General features: G+C 52.6%; 1 protein-coding gene across 1 annotated transcript; it reads left to right on the top strand.

Moving 5' to 3' along the window:
• The first annotated feature begins 2,290 nt into the window (after positions 1–2,290).
• Positions 2,291–15,258, top strand: DRAXIN (dorsal inhibitory axon guidance protein). Its single transcript, XM_068985585.1, has 6 exons — positions 2,291–2,732; positions 5,592–5,779; positions 7,420–7,531; positions 8,635–8,724; positions 10,214–10,303; positions 15,146–15,258. Exons 1-6 carry the CDS (start codon positions 2,312–2,314, stop codon positions 15,256–15,258), a joined length of 1,014 nt encoding a protein of 337 aa, XP_068841686.1. The 5' UTR covers positions 2,291–2,311.

The raw sequence follows: 15,258 nt of genomic DNA, 5'->3' as shown, positions 1-15,258 counted from the left end.
GTAGGGCTGGGCTTCAGCTCCTGGCTCTGCGGGGGAGATGGTGTCCTCTGGAACTAGTGCCAGGGCTGGTCACTGAGCTCAGAGGCCAGTTCTGAGTCATTGGTTGGCCTCATGTGTGTCCACAAGGACAGCAAGCTGCCCCTACACGACATGGGGCTGCTCACTCCTCACCCCTCTGCCAAGACTCATCTGGTCTCTTGCCTGCACTGTTTGGGTAACGCACCTTGCCCCTCTCTACCCTCAAGATGGAGGGATTCCAGTGTCCCAAAGGTTCCCTGTCGATGGAGGCGCTCTGTGGGTTTCTCCCAGGCTGTCCATGTGATGTCCCCGCAGGACAGAAGTGGGGGCTGGGTGGTGGACAGCATCCAACACAGGCTCCACCTCCTTCAGCCACAGGGAGAGGAAGGTGGAGTCTGGTAAATGCAGCCTGGCATCTGCCTGAGGCTTGGAAATAGGGTTTGAAGGGTCCCCTGGAGCAGAACAATGCTTGACTGACAAGCTCCTCAAAGGGCCCCTCCTCCTCCCACCTGGCTGCCTCTGGAGTGCAGGCCCGTCTGAGCGCCGGCCTCCAGGGCTCTCATTATGGAAAGGCTAGGGGTGAGGCTGGCAGGGCAGAGCCTAGGGCGGTGGAGGCCAGGGCCCAAGCCTCCCCGGGGACTAGGACATGCCAGGCGGGAACGAAGGGAAGGAAGGGAGGCCAGTGACCAGGCAAGGTTGGGGAGGAGCTGTTTCCCTCTGCTTCCCCCCCGACTCCTCCCCAAGCAGGTCAGCCTGCCCTCCCCGCCCGCTTCAAGGGCCCCTCACTTGGGGTTAGCTAACGGTGAACCTGGGATGGGATGGCTGTGGCAGCGGCTGCAGGAACTGAGGGGGCTGGAGGGAGAGCTGCTGGCCAAGGTTCCCAGGCCACCAACCTTTCCTCAGCCCTGGGCAATTACAAGGCTACAAATCACAAGGAAATGGTTGTGTAAGCACCTTTGCGAGCTTAATGGAATATGCAGGCACCCCGAGGAGGCCGTAAAAATTCAATCAGCCCAGCTAACCTGGTGCCCAACTCGCCTGGGATGTGGTGAGGCTGGTGGGGTCGAGGGGAGAAGGGAAGACTGTTGGGGAGGGGAAGGGACATCCCCACTGTCCCCCAGCCACACTTCTCCTGAGCCTTAGCTCCAAGTTCTTCTGGAACATTCAGGAATTTTGACTCTTTCCCCAGTGCAAAAAGGGGAGCAGTGAGGTCCCATGAGATGCCCCCACTTCCAGTGCAGAAGAACAGGCTGTCCCCAGGGGAGGTCAGAGGTAGTTCACCCCACCCTGCAGGGTCAGAGTCCAGCCTCCAAAGCACCTCCCGGCCCCTGGCTCCAGGAGGGACAGTTCCGGCCCTGTCAGAACCTGCCTGGAACTTGGAGGAAGAGAGAAGGCAAGGCTGGGCTGTCTGGGAACAGTACGTGGGGGCTCAGGGCACAGGCTTAGCAATGACTAAATGTCACTTACTCCATGTGACTCACCCTCTCTGAGCCTTAATTTCCACTTCAGAAAATAATAGGCGCCACTTCAGAGAGTCGACAAAAGGACCAAGTGATAGAAACGCACACCAAGCGCAGAACACGATTCTTTCTTTACAGCATGTGCTCAAATGCTTTTATTCATTTGTTTGATTTTAGGCTTTGAGTCAAGTCTCTGGGACTATAAGCCTATTTCTGAGCTTGGAGGGACTCAGCTCATTCCTGGGATCTTAGCCCAAGGCAGAGGTTTGCACAGAAGAAAGGAATCTAGACTGGAACCTGGGTGTTTCTTAAAACTACTGAAACTCAGGGATTCTCAGCTTCAGCACTGTGGTCTTTCTGGGCCGGGACAGTCCTGTGCATTGCAGGGTGTTTAGCAGCATCCCTGGCCTCCACCCAGTAAAGTCGGTAGTGCTGCCTAGTTTGGGCTACCTAAAATGCTTCCAGATGTTGCCAAATGTACCCTGGGTGGGGGGAAGATCAAAGTCCCCCTCCATCCCTGTTGAAACAGACTGCACTATAACAGTGTGAGTTAGGGGGGGACGGCCCTGGTGGTCCAGTGGTTAAGACTGCGTGCTTCCATTGCAGGGGGCATGGGTTCGATCCCTGGTTGGGAAACTAAGATCCCGTATGCCTTGCGGCATGGCTAACAGATAAATAAATAAAAATAAATGTAAGTAAGCAACTTATAAAAGAAGAGTGTGAATGAGAGGACTGTGGATGTGGAGGAGGAGGGCTGCAGAGCTGCCCCCTCATGGTCCTACTTTTCTTGCAGGAAGAAGCCCTCAGCTGGGCCCACCACCCACGCTGCCCCCATGCTGCTCCTCGCCCTCCTCCTGCTCTTGGAGCTGAGCCTGGCAGGTTCCCTGGGACCCGGAAGCTCTGCTCAGATCCTCCCGGAGAATCACATCGACCTCTCGGGACCAGCACTGTGGATGCCTCAGGCCAGCCACCACCGTCGGCGGGGCCTCGGCAAGAAAGAGCAGGGCCCAGGCACACCTGGCTGGACCCAGGATGGGGCTGTGGTCACTGCCACCAGGCAGGCCTCCAGGCTCCCAGGGGCAGAGGGGCTGCTGCATGGGCCAAGTCCTGCAGGCCTGCTGCAGGACAAAGGTCTGCTCCGGGGGCTGACTCGGCCCTACCCCGAGAAGGAGAGCCGGGCTCCAGGGTCAGAGAGGGTGAAGAAACGAGGCAGGGAGCACAAGAGACGGAAGGAGAGGTTGAGGCTGCACAGAGGTAGCTGGAGGTCTGCGAGGGGGTGGGGCCCTACAATGGGGGGAGGGGGGCAGTAGGGGAAGGGGATCAGACCCAAATGACCAAGGGGATGGACTTCAGGTGACAGACATGGAGGCTGGAGGTGGGGTCAATGGCAGGAGCTTCCTGGGAGGACAACTGGATGCCCCAATGAGGGCAGGTAGTGGACCCTCAGAGGAAGAGAGGGGTCTCACTAGATTCAGAGGGATCTGGTGAGAAGAGGTGCTGGGAAAGGCTGGGGTCAGGGTGGAGCAGGGGAGGAAGAGAAGAATATGTGGCCATAGAAGCTCAGTCTTATCCATAGATCATCCTCCTGATTCAGGCAGTTCTACCTTGTGTCTGACCTAAATCCATCCTATTGTAAGTCCTAAGCAGAGATGGGACAATTCGGTGCCCCCCAAGCACATCACTTAATCAGTGCTGAAACACAGAGCAGAGCCCAAGAGCTTAGACTCTGAAGACAGATTTGCCCCAATTCATATTCTGGCTCCATGACCTCCTGGCACGTCACCTTCCTGTGCCTTGGTTTCTGCAAAGTAAAGGCAAGACCCCCTCTATCCTTATGGTAGACTCAGAGAAATTTTGCTATCTGGAGTACCTAGAACAGTGTCTGCCATTTGGCAGGGGCCGCAGCAGTGGTTGTTTCTATTCAATAGTTAATTCTCAACTTTCTCTTGATGCTGAATCCATCCATGTCCTCTGACCTGGACATGGCTTACCCAAGGAGAGCGGTCACGTCCTTATTTCTCCTGCCTCTGCCCTGTTTGTTGATGGAGTTTCCTCCCCATCCTTCTTTGTTGTTGTTGCTCAGTCACTCAGTCGTGTCCGACTCTTTGTGACCCCATGGACTGCAGCATGCCAGGCTTCCTGTCCTTCACTATCTCCCAGAGCCTGCTCAAACTCATGTCCATTGAGCTAGTGATGTCATCCAACCATCTCATCCTCTATCATCCCCTTCTCCTCTTGCCCTCAATTTTTCCCAGTATCAGGGTCTTTGCATCAGGTGGCCAAAGAATCGGAGCTTCAGCTTCAGCATCAGTCCTTCCAATGAATATTCAGGGTTGATTTCCTTTAGGATTGACTGGGTTTGATCTCCTTGCTGTCCAAGAGACTCAATAGTCCAGCCTCCTTACCTTCCTTCATGTTCCTTTCACGTTCCCAAATCCCCTGTGAGCTCCAGACTCCCCGAAACATGTTTCAGCATCTCCACCCAGCTGACCCCTCCCCAGTCTCCCCTGGTGAGAGCCCAGGCAGGCAGCCTCAGCTTCGAGTCTCTTTGTGTGACAAGACTGCCTCTAGGGGCGGGCCAAGAGCTGCAGGCATAGATGGGGGCGGGCTTCTGCAGGAAGTGGGTGATGGAGCCTCCAGCCCCCTTTTCTCCTGCAAACAACTGAGGCTTGTTTCCCTGCCAGGCCCACTGAAACCCCTCAGGTGGACAGAACACAGTCAGAAGAGGGGGGCCCAGCTTAGATTCTCAGCCTCCCACCCCTGGGGATCATGTGTCAGGCTGGTGTGAGGGTGGTAACATCCTTGATGCCAAACTGGAAGGCATACACCCTGCATGGACTCAACCCAGCCCAGCTCCAGTCCTGGCTCCAGTGGACCAACAGGGCCCTCCCACAAGAGTGAGTGAGTGGAGGAGGGGACAGTGGCCATCGAGAGCTCAGGCTGGATTCATCTCAGGAGGGTGGGGTGGCCCCAATGGACCCAACCAACCTTAAAGTCACCTCTTGTCTGAGAAAAAGAGGCAAGCATAAGCGTGGGCCCTCTAGCTTTTCTTGACGCCTCCTGGCTCCTGTGTGCGTGTATGTGTTAGTCACTCAGTCGTGTCCTAGTCTTTGTGACCCCATGGACTGTAGCCCAACAGGCTTCTCTGTCCATGGAATTTTCCAGGCAAGAATCCTGGAATGGATTGCCTTTTTCTTCTCCAGAGAAACCTCCTGACCCAGGGGTTGAACCCTGGTCTCCCACATTGCAGGCAGACTCTACCGACTGAACCACCAGGGAAGCTGGTTCCTGACCACCCCTCAACCCTGCACACTTTCCCCCTCATACTCATCCTACCCCATGCCCGTGTAACTTGGAAGGTGGCATCAGTGGTTAAAAGTATTGATTCTGCATTTGATGGACCTGGCTTTAAATTCAGATTTCAGTACTCACTGGCTGTGCACCCTCAGACAAGTCACCTAACCTCCTTGTGCTTTAGTTTCCTTCCCTGTAGATGAGACTGAAAGAGTACCTACCTTCCAGAGCTCCTGCAAAGGTTAGGTGAAATAACGCTTATAAATCAGGACCCAGCATGCAACATGGTCCCAGCTGCAGCATGTGCTCAGCAAGCAGGGTCATCATCACCACGTAGGGAGCTCTCACTTCCGAGCCTTCTCAAAGGCCTCTCCCCTCTGCAATGCCTCTCAGCCTCATCACCTTATTCCCCTACTCAAACTTCACCTCCTCCGGGAAGCCTTCCATGGTTAATCCTACAAACTTCACCTCCTCCAGGAAACCTTCCATGGTTCATCTTACTGATTTCCATTCGTTGCACTTACATCCCTGGCTGCACTCCATCAAGCCGAACTTGGAGTTGCTGGAATTTTGTTTTAGAGGGAGAATCCCCAGCAACACTGCAAGTTCATCCTAGACATTCCCCCTTATCATGCCCCCAGCCTCCTGTTTCCAGCCCCCTCCCCAGGAGGGTGGGCAGCAGGGATGCTGGTTGAGCCAATAACTTGTTCTATGATTCCTGCTGCCCCCTAGCTTGCAGCAAAAACTGCGGGTCCTGCTGTGGGCTGATAGGGGGTGATGAGCAGATAAAGTCGCTGTGTTCCCTGCTCCTTGTCTCAGGCCGAGCTTTGGTCAGAGGCCCTAGCTCCCTGATGAAGAAGGCGGAGCTCTCAGAAGACCAGTCCCCGGATGCTTCGATGGAGGAATCCTCCACCAGCCTGGCCCCCACCATACTTTACCTCACCACCTTTGAGGCACCTGCCACCGAAGAGTCCCTGATCCTTCCCGTCACATCCCTGTGGCCCCAGGTAAGGGGCTGGAAGGGTCCTTGGGGTGACCTCATGCAAACCCCTCCTAGTACCTTTAGGGAAACTGAGGCACAGGGGCGGGAGGGAGTTGGTCCAGGCCCATGAGGCTGGATGGAAGCTAGTTCTCCTGATGCCCATCCAGCCCAGCTATGGCCAGCTGGCCCACTGTCCAGGGAGTGCTGCCACTGTCCAGGCAGTGGTCCAGGGGCTCATTCTATGGAATTGCCAAGGAATCAAGTGCCAGCTCAGCACACTGGTTTCTGAACCTAGAAAAGTCAGGCTTTTGGGGAAGAATTTTGTACACCCCGCAAAGGACAGAGAATAACAATGTCTAAAACCATGTCCCCCAAATCCAGAATTAACAAGCTTTAGTTAACACTTCGATACATCTGCTTCAGACCTTTAAAAAGAGAGGGAGCAAGCAAGCAAATGTGACAAAAACACCAACCATTGGTGAGTCTATGGTAGTTTAGTCCATAAGTCGTATCTGACTTTTTGCCACCCCACAGACTGTAGCCCACCAGACTCCTATGTCCATGGGATTTTCCAGGCAAGACTACTGGAGTGGGTTGTCATTTCTTTCTCCAAGGGATCATCTTAACCCAGGGATCGAACCTAGGTCTCCTGCATTGCAGGTGAATTCTTTACCAACTCAGCCACCAGGGAAAACCCCTTGGTGAGTCTAGACAAAGGGTATTTATTCTTGCAATTAACACGAAGTGCGTCGTTGCACCTCTTCAGTGGCTTTGAACATTTTTTCAAAATAAAATCATTAAACATGACCAATAAAATAATTCATGTAGAAGAAGTAAAACTTTTTTAGCAGGAGATCTTCCTTATTCTCTTTTTGGGTCTTGCACTCCCTTGAGATCCTGATAAGCCATCTCCAACAAATCCCACGGTTATCCATGCCATCAAAGGGCTCCCCGAAACCCATCTGTTGAGAATCCAGCCCTATGGCGTGCTTGCATGCTCAATCACTTCAATCATGTCCCACTTTTTGTGACCCTATGGGCTGTAGCCTGCCAGGCTCCTCTGTCCATGGCGTTCTCCAGGCAAGAATACTGGAGTGGGTTGCCATGCCCTTCTCCAGGGGATCTTCCTGACCCAGGGATCGAACCAGGTCTCCTGTGGCTCTTGCACAGCAGGCAGATTCTTTACCGCTGAGCCATTAATGCCCATGTTCACAGATCCAGCCCGGAAACCACAAAGGGTGCAGCCGGGGGGTCTAGAGTAGAACTGAGCTATGGGCGTGGCCTCAACAGTGCCATGCCATGGAGAGTGCCATGCCATGACATCTGTAGGGGAGAGAAGGGACAGGGGAGCGAGCAGCTGGGTTTCCTCCTGAGCGGACACGCTGCCTCCCCAGCCCCCTCTGCACAGAGCCTGGGGACTGCAGCCGCTGCCTGTAAGTGCTGTCCTGCCTGCGGGCAGCTGCTCTAGGAAGACACTGCTCAGGTAGCTGCTGGAGCCCGAGGCCTGGAGGCCATCTCGAATTCCCCAGGCTGAGATTGCCGGCTGTTCAACACGCCATGAGCTGGCCCAGGAGCCCCTCCTTTGCCCTCTGATCCTGGGGCCCCACATTTCTTCTTCCACCTTTTGGGATCTTCAGGCTCCGTCTTCTCCACCCTCCTCTGCAGGCTCACCCCAGGCCTGATGGGGAGGTGATGCCCACACTGGACATGGCCTTGTTCGACTGGACTGACTATGAAGACTTAAAGCCTGAGGTCTGGCCATCCACAAAGAAGAAAGGTACGTCTGCCCAACCCTCCATGCCCCTGCTGGGCTCCTCCCCTCCCCCACCATGCCCTGGGATAGGAGCCTGGTGACCCCAGCCTGACTTACAGATGTCCAAGTTGGGGAGAGGGGCATGGAGTCTATAAGGGAACAGATACCTGAAATAGACATGTTGCTCTTAAGTGCTCATCACACACGGGACGGATTCCAACTAGCTACTCCTTTAACGTGAAGAAAATAAAAACAGGTCTGTTCTGCTGTTGATCCCCTCTGCCTTTTTAAAAAGTATTTTAAAATTTTGTTTGTATTTATTTATTTTGGCTGAGTCTTTGTTGCTGCCTGGGTTTTTCTCTAATTGCAGAGAGTGGGGGCTACTCTGTAGTTGAGAGGCGGGGACTGCTCACTGCGGTGGCTTCCCTTGTTGGGGAGCACCGGCCGTAGGGCAGGCGGGCTCCAGTAGGCGTGGCTCCCCAGGCTCTAGAGCACAGGCTCAGGAGTTGTAGCACACTCGTTTAGTTGCTCCAAGGCATGTGGGGTCTTCCTCACCCAGGGATTGAGTCCGTGTCTCCTACTTTGGCAGGTGGATTCTTTACCCCTGAACCACTAGGGAGTGTGTGTTAGTAGCTTAGTCGTGTCTGACTCTTTGGGACCCCATGACCCTCCAGACTCCTCAGTCCAAGGAATTCTGTAGGCAAGAGTACCGGAGTTTATTGCCATTCTCTTCTCCAGGGTATCAAACTTCCCGATCTAGGTATCGAACCCAGGCCTCCTTCATTGTAGGCAGAATCTTTACCATCTGAGCTACCGGAGAAGCACTAGGGAAGCCCCTCCACACACACTCTTTTTGTCCACTCTTTGTGGCATATGGGACCCTAGTTCCTCAACCAGGGATAGAACCCGTGCCTCTTGCATCAGGAGCACAGAGTCTTAACCACTGGACTGCCAGGGAAGTCCCCTGATCCCATTTTAGAGAAGAGAAAACTAAGGCAGAGAGGCTTCATGTCTTACTCAAGCCACACTGTGGAAGTGGTGGTGTGAGCACTCTGACCCTGGCATCCAGTGCTTCATCACTGCTCTGATGAGCCTCAGCCTCTGACCACACATCCTGTTTCCCCCAGAGAAACACCGTGGCAAACTCTCCAGTGATGGGAATGAAACATCACCGGCTAAAGGGGAGCCCTGTGACCATCACCAGGACTGTCTGCCAGGTACCAAACCAGCATCATGTTCCAGGCAGTAGACAGGGCACTGGGGGAACCGTTGTGGGGGTGGGAGTGGGTGGGTCTTCCCAGACACATGAGTAGGATCCTTTAGGGGTAGTAAATAATAACAATCACTTTGATGAGAGTTGCTGCCATACTTTATTCTATTGCATTCTCACAGCAACCCAGACAGAGAGGGACCCTGTCATTCCCAATTTTTAGGCAAGGAAATTGAGGCTCAGAGAGGCCAAGTGTTTCAGCTGTGATCACAGAGCTCGGAAGTGGCTCAAACTTGGGTCTGCTGGTTCTGAACCACTGCCCCACACCGCCTTAAGTCAGGATGACCCTTCTCCCGACTTCTCCCTAACGTCTCGTCGGGCTTCATTCTGTCTTCATCCTGTCGTGACCCTGCTGGGCTCCTGTGGGTGCTTTGATAACATCCTGACCTGTTCAGCAGCTGAGCCCATCAATACAGTCTGAGAACAGGGGCCTGGGGTTTGGATGGATGGTCTAAACCACTGGCCCTCGACTGGGTCACTCGGGACTTCTGGGAAGCCGAAACCGAGATAGAGTTAAAAGGGCAGGAGGTTTCTGGGGATGGTGGGGGATAAGGTCTGTGAACAATGAAAGCAGGAGGAGGGAGGAATGGACAGGAGTCTGATACAATCTCAGCCAGCCCAATGGGCAGCTCCAGAACAAAGACTCCCTGTTAGAAGAGGCCCCCACTGGGCAGAAATAGCCAGGCCCTGGCAGCCAGTCACTGCCTGGGCTGTTCTGCTCAGGCCCAGTGTGACATCATCAGCCCAGGAGGCTCCTGCAGGTGTTAACAGTGGGGGCTGGCGGCTAACTGCTTTCCTGCCCAGTGGACTGCAAGGGCGGAGACTTGAGTGGCACACCTCGGCTCTTGTTAATTCAGTAACCAGAATATTCTACAAAACAGCAACCAAACCATTTGGCATTGTGTAAGCCAGACCACCAGCTCCCTGACAAGCTGTTTCCCTTCCGAACAGTTTTTCCACCCAGAGCAGGAAGAAAAGGCTCAAGTTTGGGCCAACTGAGTGGCTCTGAGAGTTGGCTCTGTGGTGGGCGAGGTCGTGCCTGGGGCTGTGTCTCAGGGGCTTCTGTTTCCCCATCTGTCAAAAGAGGACACTGGCGTCCATGATCCCTGCAGCCCCTCCCAGCCTCACACTGACTCCACACCTGGCGGCCCCCTAGCCTTTCCACCCAGTGGGGAATCAACAGCGCCTTTCCTCCTCCCATGATCAATCAATTGCCCATCTGGGGCATCTAGGGTCTCAGCCGCCCGCCCTCTGGGGACCTCAGCCAGGACATCCGTTGGTGGTTCCGGCTGGGAGGCTTGTGCACCAGATGGTCCACCCGGCCAGGGGCAGCCCCGCCACGGAGATGATGGATCTCCTGTCCAGCGGGAGCGTGTATGGGGTGGCAGGGGGGTCTGCTCGGCACGGCTGACCGCGTGTGCTTGCCATGTGGGCAGGGACCTGCTGCGACCTCCGGGAGCATCTCTGCACGCCCCACAACCGAGGCCTGAACAACAAATGCTTTGACGACTGCATGTGCGTGGAAGGTGAGGCCAGATGCCGGGGGCTCCCTCGGCACCGAGAACCTTGCCACCTCCCATTCTCCTCGAGGCAGGGGTGGGCAGAGAAGGGGGTGAGATAATCCCTGGGGGGCTGAAGACACTAGCAGGAACAGCTTTGCTCAGGGCTTTCCCAGTCTGTGAATTCATTTAGTCTCCATTCCTGGCATCGTTGCTCAGAGTTGCTTTTCTCACCTCTTGAAATACAAGCTGGTATGATCTCCCATGATCTGGAGATAGAAGGGAGAAGAGAGAAGCGTATCTTTTAAAAGAAGATCAAACTTGAGAAGGCTGGTGCTTTCACACCAGAATTCTATTCCAGGGGAGACATTCCAAGTGTGATAACAAGGGGTGGGGAGTGAATTTCCCAGCGTTTTCCCAAGGAAGGAGGCTCTTACCCAGCTGGCCCCCTCTTTACTTCCTCTGAGCTCCCACCTGGAGCAGTGTGTGCCCTTCTGCCCAAGTGTGCCTCGATGTACCCAGCTCTGTGCTAAGCACTCTACCTGTTAGCTCCTTAGTCTTCACAACCATCTCAGAAGGGAGCTATCATTCTCCCCATTTCACACAAAAGTAAACTGAGGCACAGAAAGGTTAAATCACTTGCGCAAACCTCTGTAGCTAGAAAAGTGGGGGAAATATTTTAAACTGTGTATTCTGAAAATTTTCAAATACATATTAAAGTCGTCGGAATAGTATAAAGAACCCCCATTTCCTATCATCCAGTTTCAGTAATTCTCACTCACGGCCAATCTGTGCTGTCCCCACCCCATCCAGTCCCCCCGCTGCTATAGGATTTTTTTTCTTTTTTGGCAATAGGATTTTGAAGCAAGTCCTAAGAATTTAGATATTTTACCTGTGAATATTTCCATATATACATCTAAGAGACAAGTACTCTTTTACAAACAAAATACCGAAAATGCACAATAATTACTGGATGTCATCCCACCTCCAAGGTTCACTTCTCTAGGGTGAGGGGTTTGACCTTTGTCCCTTTGTGAACCGTCCTGAGGTACACGCCCTATTTTTGCTCACATTAGCCTCAAAAGTTATCTGCTGTGAAAGCAATAAAGCGGCTTCAGTCCAATCATTCATTTGTCCAGTTGGTCAAGACATATTTCCTGAGTGCCTACTATGCGCCAAGTTCTGATTAAGACATTGGGGATTCAGGGGTGAAGAGAGCCAACAAGTTCTCCACCCATGGATTCCATTCTAATGAGATGAGCGACAGTTAGCAAATAACTGGGCTTCCCTAGTAGCTCAGATGGTAAAGCATATGCCTGCAATGCAGGAGACCCGGGTTCAATGCCTGGCTTGGGAAGATCCCCTGGAGAGGGAAATGGCAAACTCCCTCCAGTATCCTTGCCTAGAAAATTCTCTGGACAGAGGAGCCTGGCAGTCTACAGTCCATGGGGTCACAAAGAGTCGGACACGACTGAGCAACTAACATACACACACACACACACAAGCAAATAATTAGATGTCTGTAAAAAGGAGTAGAACTGCAAAGACAGTAATTCAGGCTGGCCTGGGAGTTATTTTAGAAAGGATGGACAGAAGTGGACAGCAGAACTAGCCACCTGAAGATGAGAAGTTGGGCAGGAAGGGAGAGTCCCAGACAAGCAACAGAGCAAAGGCAAGGACCTCGGACAGGAGCAAGGCTGGCATGTCCGAGTGCGCCTGGCACACAGCAGCCACACGGTGGCACAAGAGGAGGTGGGAGAAGCTGGGGGGTAGGATCAGGACTTCATTTACATTATCATGTCGGCAGGTTTTTTTTTTTCTTTTTTTTAGTATTTATTATTTGGCTGCATTGGGTCTTAGGTGCTTTGCCATGTGTGGGATCCTTGTTTGCCCACCAGGGATCAAACCCATGTCTCCTGTATTGCAAGGCGGATTCTTAACCCCTGGGCCATCAGGGAAGTCTCTCAGCAGGTTTTAAGAAAGGGAGAGACCTGGTCTGACTTTTGAGTATACCATCTCACCCTGGCTGCAGGACTGTGCGGGGCAGGACTGGAGATGCAGGGACGAGCTAGGAGGTGAGGGGATGAAGGCAGGCAGGGGTGGAGATGCTGAGAAGCCACCTTCTGTTGCCTGTGTGCAAGGTGGGGGCCCATTTAGTGGAGGAGGAGACTGAGGTGCATAGCAGGCTGGAGGGCACTCCAGTCCAGGGAGCCTGGAATTAGCACCAGGGCCTCCAGGTCCAGCCTGCCCAGGTGAGGGGGATGTGGCCCTACTGCTGCACATGCCCAGGTGGTGCCCTGCTGGATGCTCAGTGGGCAGCCCTCTGCCAGGGAAGCCATGCTTCCTTCTTCCCCTGGGCCTCAGTTAGGAGGGGGAAGCTTTCCAGGCCTTCAAAAGATAACCGTGCAGCCAAAGCCCCATCTGCTCATTTCCCTGGTCCCTCCCATCCTGGTCAGTCCTGCCAAAACTCTCATTTCCTCCCTGCAGACTCAGACTCTGGGGAAAAAAAGAAATTGAGTGGAAATGACAGCTCCTTAAAGATGGTCCAGGAAGAGATTGTCGCCCAGATGCTACAGCAGAGGGATCCAAGTGATGCCAGGAACCCTCATGAGGACCAAGAGTCCTGAGGACTTCTGAGGAATTCTGAAATGTTGGATGCAGGGCCCAGAGCTGAAGTCCAGCAGTCTGGCCCAGCCTGGAGGGTTCCAGAAGGGCTTCTATGGCTACCATCCACTCCTATTCATGGTCCCCTGCCCCTCCCAAGTGTCACTTGTCTGGCCACACATCTGAAGGCTCAGTGATCCACGTGTTGGTTCTAGACCCCTAACCACAAACTTCACAGCAATTTCTGTATTCTCTTGACAGTGACATGAGCAGATCTTAAACTGGTGATGGCCCCTCTCCCTGTGGCCACTCCTAACCAGAAATGAAGAGATTGCTCTGACCACACTGACATCTCCTTCTCTAACCCCCAACCCTGAATCAGGAGGATATGGCCTTTTTTTTTTTTTGGCTGCATTGCTGTCTTAGTTGCAGCACACATGATCTTCATGGTGGCATATGGACTCTAATTGTGGCTCTTAGACTCAGCTGCGGCGAGAGCTTAGTTGCTCCATGGCATGTGGAATCTTAGTTCCCCAATCAGGGATCAAACCCACATCCCTTGAACTGCAAGATGACTTCTTAACCACTGGACCACCAGGGAAGTCCCGGGAAGATGTGGCCTGAAATGAAAACCATGCCTACCCATGTATGCCAGGGGATGTCTATCATGGGCCATAATTTAGCCCAAGCAGGAACTCCTCCCACTGGTGGGCCAAGAGGGCCACGCCTGCTCTAATTAAGGTGGTCAGGGAGAGTTCCTCTGAGAAGGGACTGTGAAGGAGCAGCTATGCCAAGAACTTCAGGAAGGGATTTCTGGCTGTGAGAACAGCAAAGGCGCTGAGGCTGGAAATGGTGGGGTGTATGAGGAAAAGTGCGAAGACTAGGCGTGGCTGGAGTTAGAGTGAGGAGGAGTGGGAGGTAAAAAGAGCAGACAGGGGGCAGGGCAGGCCCCAGAGAGTCTTGCAAGCCAGGGGAAGCAGTTTAGATCTCCTTTGGAGTGCAGTGAAGAGCCACGGGAGGTTTTATAGGGAAGGACAGAATCAAAATCTCTTTTATTTATTAGTATTATTTGCTGTGCTGCATGGCATGTGGGGTCTTAGTTCCCTGACCAGGGATCAAACTCAAGCTCCCTGCATTGGAAACATAGAATCTTTACCATTGCATGGTAGGGAAGTCCTGCATCCCCTTTTTTTTTTTTTTTTTGATGTATAACATAATCACATTTATTAAACAATGTATGCCAATATAAAAGGCAAAGTTCAACAATGCAAAAGTACAAATATTTTTGCACCAACCTAATATTACAATTACAAATAATAACCTATTTCTCTTTCATATTACTGAGCCTACCCTGTGTTATAACCAGAATAATACAGAACAGGCATTTGACAGAACTAGTTTTCTTCCTATAAAGAAACTACAAATGAGTTTCTGCTGGAACCTTCTCAACAGAGATTTCAATAAGGTATAAACAAAGTTTCTTAACTAGAAGGGGCTATATAACAAAGTACATTTCACATGCGAAGTTTCATATCGTTCTTCAGAGATTCCAGCATAGAAAAACAGAAGATATTTCCTTCAGCAACCCAGGGGATAAACAAGATCATCTCAAAATCCTTCCTAGCTCTAAGGTGTAAGGTGTCGTCACTCAGTTGTGTCCGACTCTTTGTGACCCCATGGACTGTAGCCTACCAGGCTCCTCCGTCCATGGGATTTTCCAGGCAAGAGTACTGGAGCGGGTTGCCATTTCCTTCTCCACTGCATCCCTTTTAAAAATAATTTTAATAGACTATTTTTAGAGTCGTTTTAGGTTTACAGGAAGATTAGACAGAAAATACAGCAGTCTCATACGCCTCCCCCCAGTTTCCCTTGTTATCTTACATTAGTGTGGTACACGTTCTAAGATTGGTGAACCAATAGTGGTACATTCTTAAGTCCATAATTTACATTAGTGTACACTCTTTGTGTTGCACATTCCTTGGGTTTTGACAAAGACTAGACATGTACCCACCGTTATAGATAGTATCGTACAGAATAGTTTCGTGGTCCTAAATATCTCCTGTGCTCCATCTGTTCACTCTTCTCCGTCTGTGATTCTTTTTTTTAAACCCATTCAGGCTGCTGTGCGGGGGATGGATTGGTTGTAGGGCAGAAAAAAAGAAGGCAGTGATAGTGAAACGGTGCGAGGCCGGGCGGGGATGGGGGGAAGAGGGAGGGGGGACTGCCTGGTCTCACGTCTGACCCACCTTGCCTCTCTTCGCTCAGGGCTGCGCTGCTACGCCAAATTCCACCGGAACCGCAGGGTCACCCGGAGAAAGGGGCGCTGCGTGGAGCCCGAAACCGCCAACGGCGACCAGGGGTCTTTCATCAATGTCTAG

Source organism: Capricornis sumatraensis, chromosome 14, assembly GCF_032405125.1.
Source record: "Capricornis sumatraensis isolate serow.1 chromosome 14, serow.2, whole genome shotgun sequence".
Lineage (NCBI taxonomy): Eukaryota > Metazoa > Chordata > Mammalia > Artiodactyla > Bovidae > Capricornis > Capricornis sumatraensis.
This window is presented reverse-complemented; position numbering and strand designations above follow the sequence as displayed.

Bases quoted from the DNA above. Each gene is read 5' to 3' on its own strand.
- DRAXIN (XM_068985585.1), top strand. From the start codon at position 2,312: ATGCTGCTCCTCGCCCTCCTCCTGCTCTTGGAGCTGAGCCTGGCAGGT. The intron at 2,733-5,591 runs GTAGCTGGAGGT...TCCTTGTCTCAG, and splicing joins GAGGTTGAGGCTGCACAGAG to GCCGAGCTTTGGTCAGAGGC. The intron at 7,532-8,634 runs GTACGTCTGCCC...TGTTTCCCCCAG, and splicing joins GCCATCCACAAAGAAGAAAG to AGAAACACCGTGGCAAACTC.